The sequence below is a fragment of the Carcharodon carcharias genome, chromosome 6 (genome assembly GCF_017639515.1).
Source record: "Carcharodon carcharias isolate sCarCar2 chromosome 6, sCarCar2.pri, whole genome shotgun sequence".
NCBI classification, from domain to species: domain Eukaryota; kingdom Metazoa; phylum Chordata; class Chondrichthyes; order Lamniformes; family Lamnidae; genus Carcharodon; species Carcharodon carcharias.
The window spans coordinates 79,208,364-79,223,970 of NC_054472.1; the positions used below are offsets into that span (position 1 = coordinate 79,208,364).

Genomic DNA, 15,607 nt, shown 5'->3' on the forward strand with positions numbered 1-15,607 from the left:
GCTCCTGGTGTGCAGCCTTACTGGAGGGAAATTCAGTTATACTTCTGTAACAATACAGGACTGATTCTGAAACCTACATTTATTCCCATTTAGCAAGGCTTCTTGCCAGAAGCAGTCTTTCATATGAAGATACGAATTAGGAGCAGGAGTGTGTCACTTGGCCCCTTGAACCTGCTCCACCATTCAATTAGATCATGGCTGCAAAATTACCTTACAAATTATTTAAACTGATTGTTTTGTATTGATGACACATCTTATGAATGTTAACTGTGAGATACAGTAAGATTTTTTTTCCCCCCAAATCAGAGATGGAGTCAAGAGACAACGTCTTAACTCTTTCATTTGACCCAGATTTGTGTACATAAATGAGGCCTCCAGCTGTTTTTGTTGGGAAATCTGGCCGTCAAAATCAAGATTGCTTTTGCCTGAAAAGTTGAATAGGGAGACAATCAGTGGTGTAGGTGGTGGACCAGTCTTCTGTCGGCAGCCATTTCTACTGGAATTTAACGTGTTATTTTAGAACAGATGTAACTTTTGACATAGCTAACTTCCAATCCCCTACAGTAGAACCACTTTTGCAGCAAAACAAATATCAGAATTTCAAGCTCTATTTCCTGGAACGCCAATATTTTGTACTTTTATTTCACTGAACAATATCGAATGTAAGTCAGTGCAACAAAAGGACTCTAATTTTTTTGTTGCACCATTTTGTTCTGGGCAGTTTTCACACTGTATGGCTAGAAGCAACAAGGCTGACCAGTGCAGTCCAACTTCTGAAACTAGTTCCGTTAACAGAAACCTGGGACCAGATCCTCTCAGCCATGGAGGGTGTCTGGTGCAGGGAGACTGAGTAAGAAAATGGGAGAGAAGGTCTCTCTATTCCTGCACCTCCTTTTAGAATTGTATAATGTTTTCCCTCCTCCTTCCTACCAAATAATCTTAAATGTCTCTGCAGTAATTTCATTTGTTACATGCCTGACCATTCCACCAGCCTACATCCTCTTGAATCCTATCACCATCCTCCTCAAAGTTCACAATACTTCCAAGTTTTGTGTGATCTGGAAATTTCAAAATTGTATCCTGCATACCCGAGGACAGAACTTTTCTCTCATTGGGCGGGCATGGTGGGTGGGTCCAGGAACAGCCGCAAAACTAACCGCCGCTCGTGATCGGGCCCCGACCACGATTTCACGCTGGCGGGCCAGTTAAGGCCCGCACACTAAAATGCGGCTCTGCACTGGCCAGGAAGGGCCTGGCAGGGGCCTGTCGGCCACTGGGTCCAATGGTGACCCAGTGCACGGTTTAAAAATGGCCCAGGCAGCCCCAAAAAGGCTACCGGGGAAGGACGTCTGTCTGCCATTGTAAAGATGGAGTTGAGTGCGGCTACAAATGCTAGGTTGGGTGTGCACTCGACCCCCAGCTTTTCTGATGAGTGCCTCACTGTCCTTCTGGAGGAAGTGCCTGCCAGTAGGGACACCATTGTCCCCAGAGGTGTGAGGAGGAGGCCACCGCACCTCACCAAGAGGGCATGGGAGGAAGTGGCAGCCCTGGTGAGCAGTCATGATATGGTGTGGCGCACATGGATGCAGTGCAGAATGTGCTTCAGTGACCTCCTACACTCAGGAAGGGTGAGTACCCGTGTTGGCATGTGTCACTGTGCAGAAGTGTTAAGGTGTGGCTGTACCCCCTGGACCTCAGGGGTGCTAGAGCCTAAGTGCCAACTGTCAATGACACTGGAGCTATCCAAGGGGGTGAGCCCTGGCTGCTTGGACGAGTGCTTTATGGCTCGAGGGCCACGACTTGGATGTGCCCTGTGAGGTGTTCCTCAGCTGGAGTTGGACAGGCTGCAATGGTGCTGGAGGTAGAGAATGGACTAATCAATGCTCCTCTGTTCTTTCAGGAGAAGATGAGCCATAATCAAGCCAAGAGGTTACGTATAGACGGAGGCCTGCCCAACCTGCTGCTGCTCACTAGGTTTGAGCAGGAAGCCCTAGAGCTGGAGAGCCAGCACGGTTCCCATGAAATCGGGCATGGAGAGGCGGGGTGCCAGATGAAGGTAAGAGCACAGTGCACAAAGGTGAGACTTTCAGATTGTGCAACCATTGTAGTGTAGTTTCCTCATTGATGAGAGCCTTGAACCTGGAGTCCCCATTGATCATTGAAAGACGACGGCACCATGATGCAGATCTCTATTGTCTCACCAGGGTGTTTGGCATGCGCAGTGACAGTGTGATGACTTTAGCTAATAACATTTCCTTTTTCTCCCTTTGAGGTTCACCAGCAGGCGTCCGATCTGCAGACCCCGAAGGGCCACCCCTGACACCGGAGGACCACCAGAAGTCACTTTCACCTGTGTCACACCACTCTCGGAAGCAGGCACTAGCGCAGATACCAGCACCTCGGTGGGCATTAAAGAGGCGGCTAGTATCTCGGTGCACTTTGATGAGGGCACTTCACAGTCGCTTGAGGTACAGACGAAGCAGAGAGTGGCGAGGCCACCAGCAGTCGGAGGGCGGCTGGGGACCAGGACAATGCTCAGTCGAAGGCTGATGATGAGCCTCTGGAGTCGTCCATTAGGCAGCAGATGCTGGATGTCCAGCGAGATGTGCAGGAGGATCTGGCGGAGATCCATGACGGTCTGCGTGCCATGGTTTCCGTGATGGAGGAGTGCAGCATAGCATGAGCACTGCATTGTTCGTCGTGGGCAAGTGCACTGCCTCCTCCATTGAGAGAGTGGCAATTCTCATGGAGAAGCAGCTCCAAGGATTGAATGAGGAGGTTTCTGGGGTTGCACTTAGAACTGCATGCTCTCTCACAGGCACTGATCTCAGGTGGATGAGGCACCCAGTATCCCAGCTAGGTGCCCGTACATCAGTGGTGTGCAGGGAGGTCCAGAGCGACCTCACGTAGGTGCACAAGCTGCCTGTCGTCTCTGTGGGCTCTTCTCAGGGCGCTCCGGATGATGGAATCAGCTTCTCTGCCTCTCCGCCAGTGACCGTGGCATCTGATGAGGCTGCAATGACTGGGGAGATGCCAGCCATGCCACTGGCTGCTCCCTCCCAGGCAGGGTCAGCACAAGCTCCATTGGCCAGCCCACCAAGGTCATCAAGGCCAAGCAGACAGCAGAGTCAGCAGGCTGTCTCCAATGCTGGTGCCACCGAGGGGGGAGGGGAGTACCTAGGCGTAGCACTCACAAATGCAAGTTAAAGGCACTGTGACCACAAGAGAGACAGATCATGGGTGAATTTATGTTAATTTATGTTTACTTTCTCTATACTGTTCTGGGAATGAAGACCAGAGAAGTCTATGTAAATAGTTTGGAGTTTTCCACATGAGATAAATTTTGTTCTTGTTGTCATGGCCTGAGCATGCTTCACCTTTTTAATTCATTGGTGTGGGGAACGCCAGTATGTAATGCTGGACGTAGGTGTCTCTGAATTTTATTGCACAGGCACTGAATGTTTTTTGTGTTCAACGGAAAGGCTCCTTTCAGACACGTGGGATGCATTTGATGCTGATCTTTGGTAGACTAGCTGAAGGAGCGTTAGATCAAGGTGTCCCTGGAGGTTACCGAGGTCTGGCTCCACGCCCTCAACGTTCTCCACACCATGCTCATCTTTGGACTCACTACTGGACTCATCATCTGTGGCCTGTGCAGCTGCATTATGATCCCCTTCCTCCTGTGGGTCTGCCCTTACCAATGCCAGATTGTGGAGAGTGCAGCATGCAACTATGATTAGTGACACCTGCTCTGGGGGCTATTGTAGTGCATCCCCCTGAATGGTCCAGGCATCAGAAGCTCATCTTGAGAAGACCTATGGTTCCCTCTACCACCGCCTTTGTGGAGGCATGATGCTGCTGTGCCTTTTTTCTTGGGTGACGGAGAGGCGTCATGAGCCACCTCTTCAAAGGATAGCCCTTGTCACCCAGCAGCCATCAATCCAGTCACCTAAACAGAGCTTTTGTCACCAGTTTGCTGCAATTGTGGACAGCTGATTGGGAGAATCCACAAAGATCCTCCACTGAACACTGGAAAGAGCCGGAGGCATAGATGTTGAGCGCCACTGTGACCTTCAGAGCCACTGGCATGAGGTTTCCACCCACACAGTCGGAGCTGATCTCAGGCCCAATCATCTGACAAATGGAGGTCACGGTCTCCTTTAAGAGGCGGATCCTCCTTCAGCATTGTACCTTGGACATATTGAGGTAACTGCACCGCTGCATGTAAACCCTGGCAACAGGATAGTGGCGTCTTCTGTGGCCCTTCCACCATGGACTACCTGCTGTCCCTGCACCCCTTATGCCTGTGCTTCACCTCATACAAGCCTCTCCCCTGGACACTGCATTGGGACACCTGGCCTCCTCTCCATTTTGCTCCTCTCTTCCTCCTCAGGAGGTGTCTCCAGTGGAGACCACAATCCCCATTACCAGGGTAAGGGAAGACTGCCTGATACCTGGAAGGGTCCACACTGTCTGAATCCTCCGGGGGCTTGGCAGGCAGCAATGAGTCCTGAAATGAAGCCCTGAACAGAGATGAAGCTGCCAAGTACCAATAAGCAACCAGCTGCAAACAATCTTCAAAACTGCTCACTACTCACACTGGCAATGCTGCTGACCCTTTTTATCCCACCCTTGGATGAGGCTTGTGAAAATATCGGCTGGCTGCCTACCTGTTTTGCATGGGCAAGGAAAAATCATAGTCAATTGGACTATTAAGGGCCTTAAGTGGCCGCTTAATTAATGGTGGGCGCTGCTATGTCACCCATGCGCGCCTGCCGAACAAGATATCGTGCAAGTGTGCGATGACCTCGGGACCCTCGCTTGACATCATCGCGTGTTATTTACTCCCATTCGGGTGAGGTGCATGCCCATCAGCAGGACGAAAAATTCTGCCCTAAAATGTAAATCATAAATATGTATCAAGAAAAGCAGTGGTCCTAGCACTGACCCAAGGGGAACACCACTGTATAACTTCCTCCAGACCGTAAAACAACATTACTGTCTGCTTCCTGTCACTCAGCCAACTTCGTATCTATGCAACCTCATTGCCTTCCTCAAGCTCCTTCTATCTCAATAAAAAAACTTAATCAAATAAGTTAAACACGATTTGCTTTTAACAAATCCTGGCTTTCCATAATTAAACCACTTTTGTCTAAGTGGCTGTTAATTTTGTCCCAGATTATCATTTTGAAAAGCTTTCCTACTGCCGAGGCTAAACTGACTGACCTGTAGCTCACAGAATCACACAGTGCAAAAGAGGCCCTTTGGCCCATCAAGTCTGCACCAACATGTGAGAAATACCTGACCTACCTACCTAATCCTATTTACCAGCATTTGGCCCATAGCCTTGAATGTTATGACATGCCAAGTGCTCATCTTGGTACTTTTTAAAGGAGGTAAGGTGACCTGCCTCCACCACCCTCCCAGGCAGCGCATTCCAGACTGTCACCACCACCTGGGTAAAAAAGTTTTTCCTCATATACCCCCCTAAACCTTCTGCCCCTCACCTTGAACTTATGTCCCCTCGTGACTGACCCTTCAGCTAAGGGGAACAGCTGCTCCCTATCCACCCTGTCCATGCCCCTCATAATCTTGCACACTTTGATCAGGTTGCCCCTCAGTCTTCTTTGCTCCAACGAAAACAACCCAAGTCTATCCAACCTCTATTCATATCTTAAATGTTTCATCCCAGGCAACAATCCTGGTGAATCTCCTCTGCACCCCCTCCAGTGCAATCACATCCTTCCTATAATGTGGCGACCAGAACTGCACACAATACTCCAGCTGTGGCCTCTTCAAGGCTCTATACAACTCCAACATGACTTCCCTACTTCTGTAATCTATGCCTCAATTGATAAAGGCAAGTGTCCCATATGCCTTTTTCACCACCCTACTAACATGCTTTAGAGATCTATGGACACACACGCCAAAGTCCCTTTGTTCCTCAGAACTTCCTAGTGTCATGTCATTCATTGAATACTTGTCAAATTATTCCTTCCAAAGTGTATCACCTCACACTTTTCAAGGTTAAATTCCATCTGCCACTTATCTGCCCATTTGACCATCCTGTCTATTTCTTCCTGTAGCCCAAGACACTCAACCTCACTGATAACCATCTGGCCAATCTTTGTGACATCGGCAAACTTACTAATCCAACTCCCAAATAGTCATCTATGTCGTTTATATAAATGACGAATAATAGGGGACCCAGCACAGTTCCCTGTGGTATGCCACTGGACACTGGCTTCCAGTCACTAAAGCATCCTCCTGTCATCACAGTCTGTCTCCTACAACTAAGCCAATTTTGAATTCACCTCATCAAATCACCCTGTATCCCATGTGCATTTGCCTTCTTTATAAGTCTCCCATGTGGGACCTTGTCAAAGGCTCTGCTGAAATCTGTATAAACTACATCAACTGCACAACCCTCATCTACACACCTGGTCACCTCCTCAAAAAATTCAATCAAATTTGTTAGGATTGACCTCCCTCTGACACAGCCATGCTGACTATCCCTGATCAAACCTTGCCTCTCCAAGTGGAGATAGATTCTCTCCTTCAGAATTTTCTCCAATAGTTTCCCTACCACTGACATAAGACTCACTGGCCTGTAGTTCCCTGCCTTATCTCTACAACCCTTCTTAAATAGCGGAACCACATTAGCTGTTCTCCAGTCCTTATCTTAGTTGCTTGCCTTATCTTTTTTAACATGGGTGTAACATTTGCACTTCTCCAGTCCTCTGGCACCACAATACCATTCTCCACCCCCCACCACCCCACCCCAGTCTATGGAGCATTGGAAGATTCTGGCCAATGCCTCCTCAATTTTTGCCCTTACTTCCTTCAGCACCTTCGGATGAATCCCATCTGGTCTTGGTGACTTATCAACTTTATATACAGCCTGACTTTCTAGTACCTTCTCTTTTTCAATTTTTAGCCCATCTATTGTCTCAGTTACCTTGTCCTTTATTATGGCTTTTACAATATCATTATCCTTGGTAAAAACTGATGCAAAGTACTCATTTAGTACCTCAGCCAGGCCCTCTGCCTTCAAGTATTGAACCTCTTTTTGTTTCTTAATCGGCCCCACCCCCTCTTATTAGCCTTTTACTATTTATGTTAGCTACCAGTCTCTTCTTATACTCTTTAGCTCTTTTATTTCATTCCTCAGTGGCCCTAGGAGCTTTCTATAAGCAATTTGATTCTCACTTATATTATCAACCTGACATCCTTTTTCTGCTTCATCACATTCTCTATCTCTTCCATCATCCAGAGAACGGATGTCTGTGGTTGCCTTCCCTTTCCTTCTTGTTGGAATGTACCTTGACTGTACCAGAACAATCTCCTCTTTAAAGGGAATCCTTTGTTCCATTACGGTTACGCCTGGCAGTCTTATATTCCAGTTTACTCAGGACAGGTCCGTTCTCAGCCCACTGAAATTGACCCTTCTTTAAGTATTTTTATACTTGGTTATTCCACAGCTAATCTAAACTTGGTGATACTATGGTCACTGTTCCCTAAATGTTCCCATATGGATACTTGATCCACTTGATCCATCTCATTTCCCAGAACCAGATCCATCAATCCACCCTTCTTCATTGGGCTGTAAACCTTCTGTTCAAGAAAATTCTCCTGAAGACGCTAAAAATCTGCTGCCACTTCTACCGCTCTCATCTAGTTCAGCCTCCAATCCTGGCTTTATCTGTTGCTTTTGCTCTTGCACTCAACTTATGTCCATTCTGTTTGTATAAATAGATAATGTATATTTGACTGATGAGGATGAGCTTATAATTCATGAGTGATAAAAGTATTTTTGATGACTGTTATCAGTGAAACATAAAAAATTAATAATAAAGCCCAAATGATTTGCATTTATTTATCTCAGTACCCTCTCAAAGCACTTCTTACACAATAAATTGCGTTGAAGTGTTTTGATTTTATAAGCAAACAATAATTAATTTCATACCTAATAATTAATGATACCACATATAATATTTTATTTAAAAGTTAACCATAAAAAATGCTGTGCTATCGAACCATCAAAAGAGATCATTTTTCATACTAAAGTAGATTTATGTTTCAATCCATTACCTATAGAGAGATATTGCAGTCCCGATTAGCAGACTAACATTACAATATAGACGTCAGGCAATGCAGCTGAAACGGACTGAGGCTAGACAGCTTTTATCAAACCCTTGAGCTAAGATGAACTTTGTGTAGTTTTTCTTGCCCTACCATAGGAGCAATACTACTGCTGCTAGGAGAAAGTGTGTTGTAGGTTAAAAGGCTTTCAAGTACCACGCAGAGTGAGTGAAGAGATTTTGTATGGCAGGATTGGCACAGCTTATTTAAAAAACTGGGTATTAGCTTTTAATGTTAAAATTGGTTTTAAGAGCAGCTTTTAATGAAACTTAAGAGAATACTTTTTTTTGAAAAAGCTAAAATTGAAATTATTAGTTACTGTACAGTCATGTAGGTTCTCATGGAATTGGGGGTAGTGTATTGAGATGGATAGAAAACTGGTTGGCAGACAGGAAACAAAGAGTAGGAATAAACGGGTCTTTTTCCGAATGGCAGGCAGTGACTAGTGGGGTACCGCAGGGATCGGTGCTGGGACCTCAGTTATTCACAATATATATTTTAATGATTTAGATGAGGGAATTAAATGTAATATCTCCAAATTTGCAGATGACACAAAGCTGGGTGGGAGGGGGAGCTGTGAGGAGGATGCAGAGATGCTTCAGCGTGATTTGGACAAGCTGAGTGAGTGGACAAATGTATGGCAGATGCAGTATAATGTGGATAAGTGTGAGGTTATCCACTTTGGTAGCAAAAATAGGAAGGCAGATTATTATCTGAATGGCTATAAATTGAGAGAGGGGAATGTGCAACGAGACCTAGGTGTCCTTGTACACCAGTCGCTGAAGGTAAGTATGCAGGTGCAGCAAGTGGTAAAGAAGGCAAATGGTATGTTGGCCTTCATAACCATAGGATTCGACTGCAGGAACAGGGATGTCTTGCTGCAATTGTGCAGGGCCTTGGTGAGACCACATCTGGAATATTGTGTGCAGTTTTGGTCTCCTTATCTGAGGAAGGATGTACTAGCTATAAAGGGAGTGCAGCGAAGGTTTACCCAACTGATTCCTGGGATGGCGGGACTGATATATGAGGAGAGATTGAGTCGGTTAGGATTATATTCACTGGAGTTCAGAAGAATGAGGGGGGATCTTATAGAAACCTATAAAATTCTAACAGGACTAGACAGGGTAGATGCAGGAAGGATGTTCCCGATGGTGGGGGAGTCTAGAACCAGGGGTCACAGTCTGAGGATATGGGGTAGACCATTTAGGACTGAGATGAGGAGAAATTTCTTCACCCAGAGAGTGGTGAGCCTGTGGAATTCGTAACCACAGAAAGTAGTTGAAACCAAAACATTGTATATTTTCAAGGAGTTAGATATAGCTCTTGGGGCAAAAGGGATCAAAGGGTATGGGGAGAAAGCGGGAGCAGGCTATTGAGTTGGATGATCAGCCATGATTATAATGAATGGTGGAGCAGGCTCGAAGGGCAGAATGGCCTACTCCTGCAACTAGTTTCTATGTTTCTATATTCATTAAATATTTGTTTTACAACTTGGTGGAACGCCAAGTTCAAACCTGGACTGTTTTTTGATGCCTGGTTTATCTTTAAAGAAAGGCAGCATGGAGGAGAGATTTGCTAATGAAGTCTAGAAGCCAATTTCTATCAGTAAAAGGAGAGGAATCCAGCATATCCTATTATTTGTAATGTGTCGGAAATCATGGGCAGTATGCCCACAGTGCACATCATGCACTCCCTGTGAGAGCAGCTTCCCGTTGGGAATGTGAGAGCAAAGGATTGGCCATTGTATCTGAACACTTCTGTACCTTGGACAGACGGAAAATTCAGGAGATTAGTCTAAACAGGAGTGCACCTTCTGTTTACTAATTACAGCATAGCACTAAAGGAGCAATGGCACCACCTCAGATCATCCTGAAATCCTGGCTGAAAGAGGAAAAGGACTTGAGGGAATATAAATAGGGGCAAAAATAGGAAATAAAGAAGAGAATTCTGCAACAGTTAGCAGTTCACTTGGCCTCAGTCTATCTGGTTGATCTGATTATGAATTAAATACGTTGTAGTAAGATTTTTTTCCCTTGTTCGCTGCCGTTGAACATGCCAATTCTGTCTGTTGTCTGCTGTTCACAAGATACTGGGAGCATGAATCTTCCTCTGAGGATAATGTTATGATTAACTGTGAAGAGGAATGCTTCAGAAAAATTTAGCTCAACATTTAGGGTGGTACAGTACTTGGAATCAATCCTTTGGAGAGACGCAAACTTGATTATTTTTAAACAATCTTTTTGTAGCTATCTTCAAATATTTGAAGGTTTATCAAAAATTATAATCTAAAAAAAAAATTCTTTTTGATCTGTTTCAGTAATCACATATCACATATGTTTTAATTCATTTTATGTAACGTTAATCATTTAACCCCCTATTTTGTCTCAGCACCACCAAAGTTGCATTTATTTTTCTTGTGTTTCAAATGTGAGGGATTATAAAATCAAGCCCTGAAATGAAGCTTATGTTTATAGCTTTCCAATCTAGAGGTTTAATTTCACATAGTCAAAGGAGGGGCCTCAACCATCATCAGGCCTTTGACAATTTGGATCTGTATTTGTGGCACATTATCTGACTAAAATCTTGAACGCACTGCTGTAAGTTGGCCTGCTGGCAAGGTTCCAAAGCTTGTAACCACACCACCAGAACTACCATTTCAGCAGGCCATGCCTGGTTTAGCTAGCGCTGCCCATACAAATCTTGATGAAATATGGATTTTAGGCTATGATGCTGACACAACTGAAGTAGAAGGACCTCTGCATCGCCAGCCTTGACAGGTACTTTGGCTGTTTTTGGCCTCTCACCCATGATGTTTGGTTTCAGAGGCAGAAGTGTTAACACTGTGCCAATGCTGCCCCTTAAAACCTTCATGTGTCAGGGATTCCAACCTCAAATTAATTACTATGGCAAGTTTTCGCTAATTATACCCACTTGTGCGCCTTCAAAGAGGCTATTAAAATGTTGTTTGCTTTAGATACAAGAGCATTAATAGACACATTTTAAAAGCCTTTGAATATGATTTCTAAAAATTTACTAAGAAACTGACTACTGTACACCAGTGTAACTAGCAAAAGGTTTTGTAGTTTTTTAAAGTCATTTTCAGTCATTTAAAATTGGGTCATTTACACATAGCGGACTTCACACACTGATTAAATATGCTTATTATTTGTCAATAAACCCAATATCAGCAATATTAATCAAATTGCATTAGGTTACTGATCTTAAATATATCAAGAAATATTTTAATGCTGTCTTTAAAAAGTTATGTTCTAAAACACTGCCAGATTACACTGGTTTATGAAAGATGTTTCATTTGACAATAGGCAAAATAATTTGCGTGGAAATTTAAGCAAAAAAATACTTCTTAAACTAGCGCAATTTATATGCAAAACTTATACCTGGAACACCAATTACGTCTAAAGTGGAAACTCTTGGCCAATGTTTGTTGAGTTTACAATAAATTACAACCTAATTACACAGAGTTCAAGTGGACAGGGAAGAGTGATTCATACAAACAAGTTTCCGTGAAAATTGAGTTTGTACTGGATAAGCTAAACATTAGAATGCTTAGAAACTCTACACACCAGGATCATTTTTATCTATTTAATGGGAAAGGTGGAGATGTGTTTACTACTTAGGTTTTTGCTAAAGTTTGAAAACATAATGAGAACATGTAGATGATCCCGTGGAGGCTTTTCTGATTAGTAGTTTACTTTCTGGGCAGTCTGCTACTTGTTTAAAATTATTTACATTGTAAACTATTGCCAGCTTGGGCTTCAGAATAAGAGCAGTGGCTGGTATATTGAAATATATTTTTTATGCTTTGTACTTTTCCCTCTTAATATTTTGTTCATACTATGACCATGTGGTTATATTGGCATTCTTGACTACCCTGTTTTTACAACAACTTAATAATCAATGAAAAGATACTAATTACTCACTTGCAAAGAAATAACAATATTTTGCAGTAGTTACAAAATAATTCAGAGCATGGGGACAACATATCCCCTAATTATTTTTGTTATGTATCGCTGATTTGTTTAAGACTGCGGGCCCTATAAATTTTTTTACATGGCTTTGCACGCGCGTAACTTAAGGGACTTACTTGTGCGCAACCTGCATGGGAAGTTTGCAGGGGAGGCAGAATAGGACATTGCTGAGAACTGTGATAAAGTGCTATCTAAATTCAGCTGGGCCTGCGTTATGACATAAATAGAGATTGTCCCACTGTATCCCAGCTGTATAAGATAGTGTGTTATCTTCAGCACCGCCGCAGTAACTTTAGACACATTCTTCTGTACTGTCTAAGATTACCAAGCTGCCTTCAGTTACAAATGTTCAGAATCTTGGTTTGGTAATTACATCCAAACTATACTAGGTCAGATAGGTGCTAGATAACCTGATAGAGCTGTTCGGAACATTGAGAAGTATTTAGGGCTAATATGCCATGCAAAAACTCAAAGATGCAAGTTTAATGTTGCAGTCCATTTTGTTTAAACCTGACCATTCTAGTTTTCTTCATTCCACAATCTTTACACATCATGGTGAACTGCCCTGCTTCTGATTAGTTTCTGGGAAACAAGTATGTAGCGCAGAATGTCACAAAAAATAAATTTGGTGCTGGCACGTGGAGACAACAGCATCATCATCAACCCCTTGTGGATCAATTCAGTAGCCCCAATTTTATCTCCCAACAGAAGTTATACAGCCCAGTTAGATCAATTGATAGATTATGGAACCCTTTAATCCCAGGGTAATAGTTCTGAGACCCACTTTTGGTCATGTTTTAGGAGGTAACAGTGGAGTAGGGGTATTGTCATTAGTAATCCAGAAGTCCAGACTAATGCTCTGGGGACACAGGTTCAAATCCCACCATGGCAGCTGGTAGAATTTAAATTCAGTTAATAAATCTAGAATTATAAAACTGGTCTCTGTAATGATGGCCATGATAACTATTGTCGATAGTTGTAAAAACCTGTTTGATTCATTAATATCCTTTAGGGAAGGAAACCTGCCAGCCTTACCTGGTCTGGCCTACAGGCGACTCCAGACCCACAGCAATATGGTTGACTCTGAACTGCCCTCTGAAATGGCCTAGCAAACCACTCAGTTCAAGGATGGGCCACAAAAGCTGGCCTTGCCAGTGATGCCCACATCCCATGAAAGAATAAAGGGTGGCTGTGGATCAAAACACAAAGGAACCATCCAGCTTTCTGCAGCATGAGGCTCACTTTACACAGTGTCTAAATTTTAACTCCCAGCCCTCATCTACATAGGTCTCACCTGAGCCCAGCAGAATTTTGGGAAGCAGAAGGGACTTGAGGGAAAAGTTCCCAGCAGCCGTATATGTGGTTTTGGGGCCCGGGGGTGGGTGGCGTGTGGGTGGTCATTAAGAGAACATCACGGTCGAGGGTGAAGGAGGAAAGACTTGGCTAGGATAGGGCTGCTGTTTCCTGTTGGAGCCCCGAGGAACATGCCTGCTCTTTCTGGCCCACAAAGAAGTGGAAAAAAAGCTAACTTTCTACTCCTCTCTTCGTCCTGGATCCAGTTACGTTCCAGGCTTCAGTCAGATATTTGGTTCAACTTGCACTCCAGCCCCAAGAGTATAATCCATAGCCTGATCTTCATATTTGAAGAAGAACCCTGACCCTTGCATTGTGCTTTCCTTTCTCCACTGCCCCATCATCATTTTTCAGCAGATCTGCTCCAGAAAGCTGCTTGGGATGCATGATGCATGTCATTAGTGGAAAGGAAAATTGGACATGATCCAAAGTGGGCTGAAGATTTAGTAAATTTTACTTTTAATGCTGTGGAACCATTTCATCCCATTAAATTCAAACTTCTTTTCAAATTCTCCCATAACCTGGCCCACCTACCTCGACAACCTACGCGGCACTACTCCTCCTCTCTCTCTCTCTTCCCACCCCCCACCAACAAGCCCTTGAGATTCTGATCTCTGACTCTGGTTTCCTGTGCAATGCTGCAATCCCCACTCCAGCATCAGGTGGTAGAGCTGTTTCAGCTCCACACTCTGAAGCTCACTCCGTATAACCTTCCAGCTTGCTGCTTATCTCCCCTTTAAATTGCCTAAATACTATCCTTCTGTCAAGAGCCACCTCCTCCATTCTAGTAAGGATGGTGATCTGAGACACTCCTCCATCTCATGAGCTTGCAAGAGCAAAAAGGAGAGAGAGAGCGAGAGAGATCAGGCAATATTGGGCTCTCTTACCAATTCCAGGAGCACATTTAAATCACTGCAGCAGCAGCTTCTCAATAGTGTTAGGGATTTGAATTTTATTCAAGGATCAGTAATTATCCTGTGCAGTCATTTCTTCCATTTTCAGGAGCACTGTGCACCCTCAGGCTGCTCAGCTGATGACTGGAAGCCTGTCACCTGTGTGTCACGCTACACCTTCTTTTCCAGAACAAAGAAAGTCAATGAACCTCCTACAGCACTGCACCCAGGTCTTCCTCAGAGCATTGCGGCTGCTCACTTGCTCTGCCACCTCCAGACAGGTCTGCTTGGTTTGATTTCTCCTGCCACTCTCTGGGAACAAGATACCTCAATTATCTCTCACCACTTTCAACATCATCTCGAGGACAGCATCACTATACCTCGAGGCTACCCTGCCACAGATGTCTGGCCTCTGCCTTTCTGGCTTCTTCCTTCTCCTTGCCAAAACATTTTAATAATGGCTGCCATCATGTCTTTCAATTGGGCTTGCACTTGCAGCCTCCTGCCTCCTTCCCATGCCCTAATTGGCTGGCAAACCTGTCCTCCAGCCAATAGGGCCAACTTCCAAGAAAATCACATCCTGTGGCCCCATGTCATGCCATTGTTCATTAATGTGGGTTGTCTTACCTGAAATGTATATTTTGCACATCTTGGTGTGTGAATGAGGCACTGGTCTCTGTGAATACAGCAAATATTCCAGTGACAATAGTTTTCAGTATGTCTATATCAGTGGTTCGCAAACTGGGGTCTGTACAGACGTTTCAGGGTATCTGTGAAATAGTGTGAAATGCGAGCCAAGAGGCGGAACAGAGTACAGCCACCACATGCACCTCAAAAAGTGATCTGACTATTTCCCATTGGAAGGGAGCATGGAACAATAGACAGACTGTGCAGTGAGAAACAGGCACACCTTTCTCACTGATATCTGGGGCAGAATTTTATGCTTGGCGCGCGGGCACATGCCTGAGCATAAAATGACACGCGATGACATCGGGCGTGCATCCAGATGTCATCACACGATATTTCGTTCGGCAGGCACGTGTCAAAGTCGGCTGCGCACCTGCTGATAATTGAAAGGCCTATTAAGGCCATTAACAAACTAATTAAAAACAAATTTACGCTGCCTGTCTAACCTTACGGTTGGCAGACAGGCGAAAAGGCCAAGTGGCCTACACATTTTTCTACGAACTGGACGAGGTTTCCCAAGACAAATAAACATGAAATAAAAAC

The 15,607-nt window shown here is 44.4% G+C and overlaps 1 protein-coding gene across 6 annotated transcripts in view; it reads left to right on the forward strand.

Annotated features, from left to right (window-relative positions):
* Nucleotides 1-15,607, forward strand: part of LOC121279052 (junctophilin-1-like) — a 181,194-nt gene that overhangs the window by 111,070 nt on the left and 54,517 nt on the right. The window contains exon 4 of one of the 6 annotated variants that reach the window (XM_041189879.1): nt 1,901-1,987. The exons of the other annotated variants lie outside the window; for them this stretch is intronic. Within the exon in view, the coding sequence (XP_041045813.1) occupies nt 1,901-1,917 (17 nt within the window). The 3' untranslated portion in view covers nt 1,918-1,987. Of the gene's footprint in view, nt 1-1,900; nt 1,988-15,607 lie in introns of those variants that run through there. 6 annotated transcript variants of the gene reach the window in all.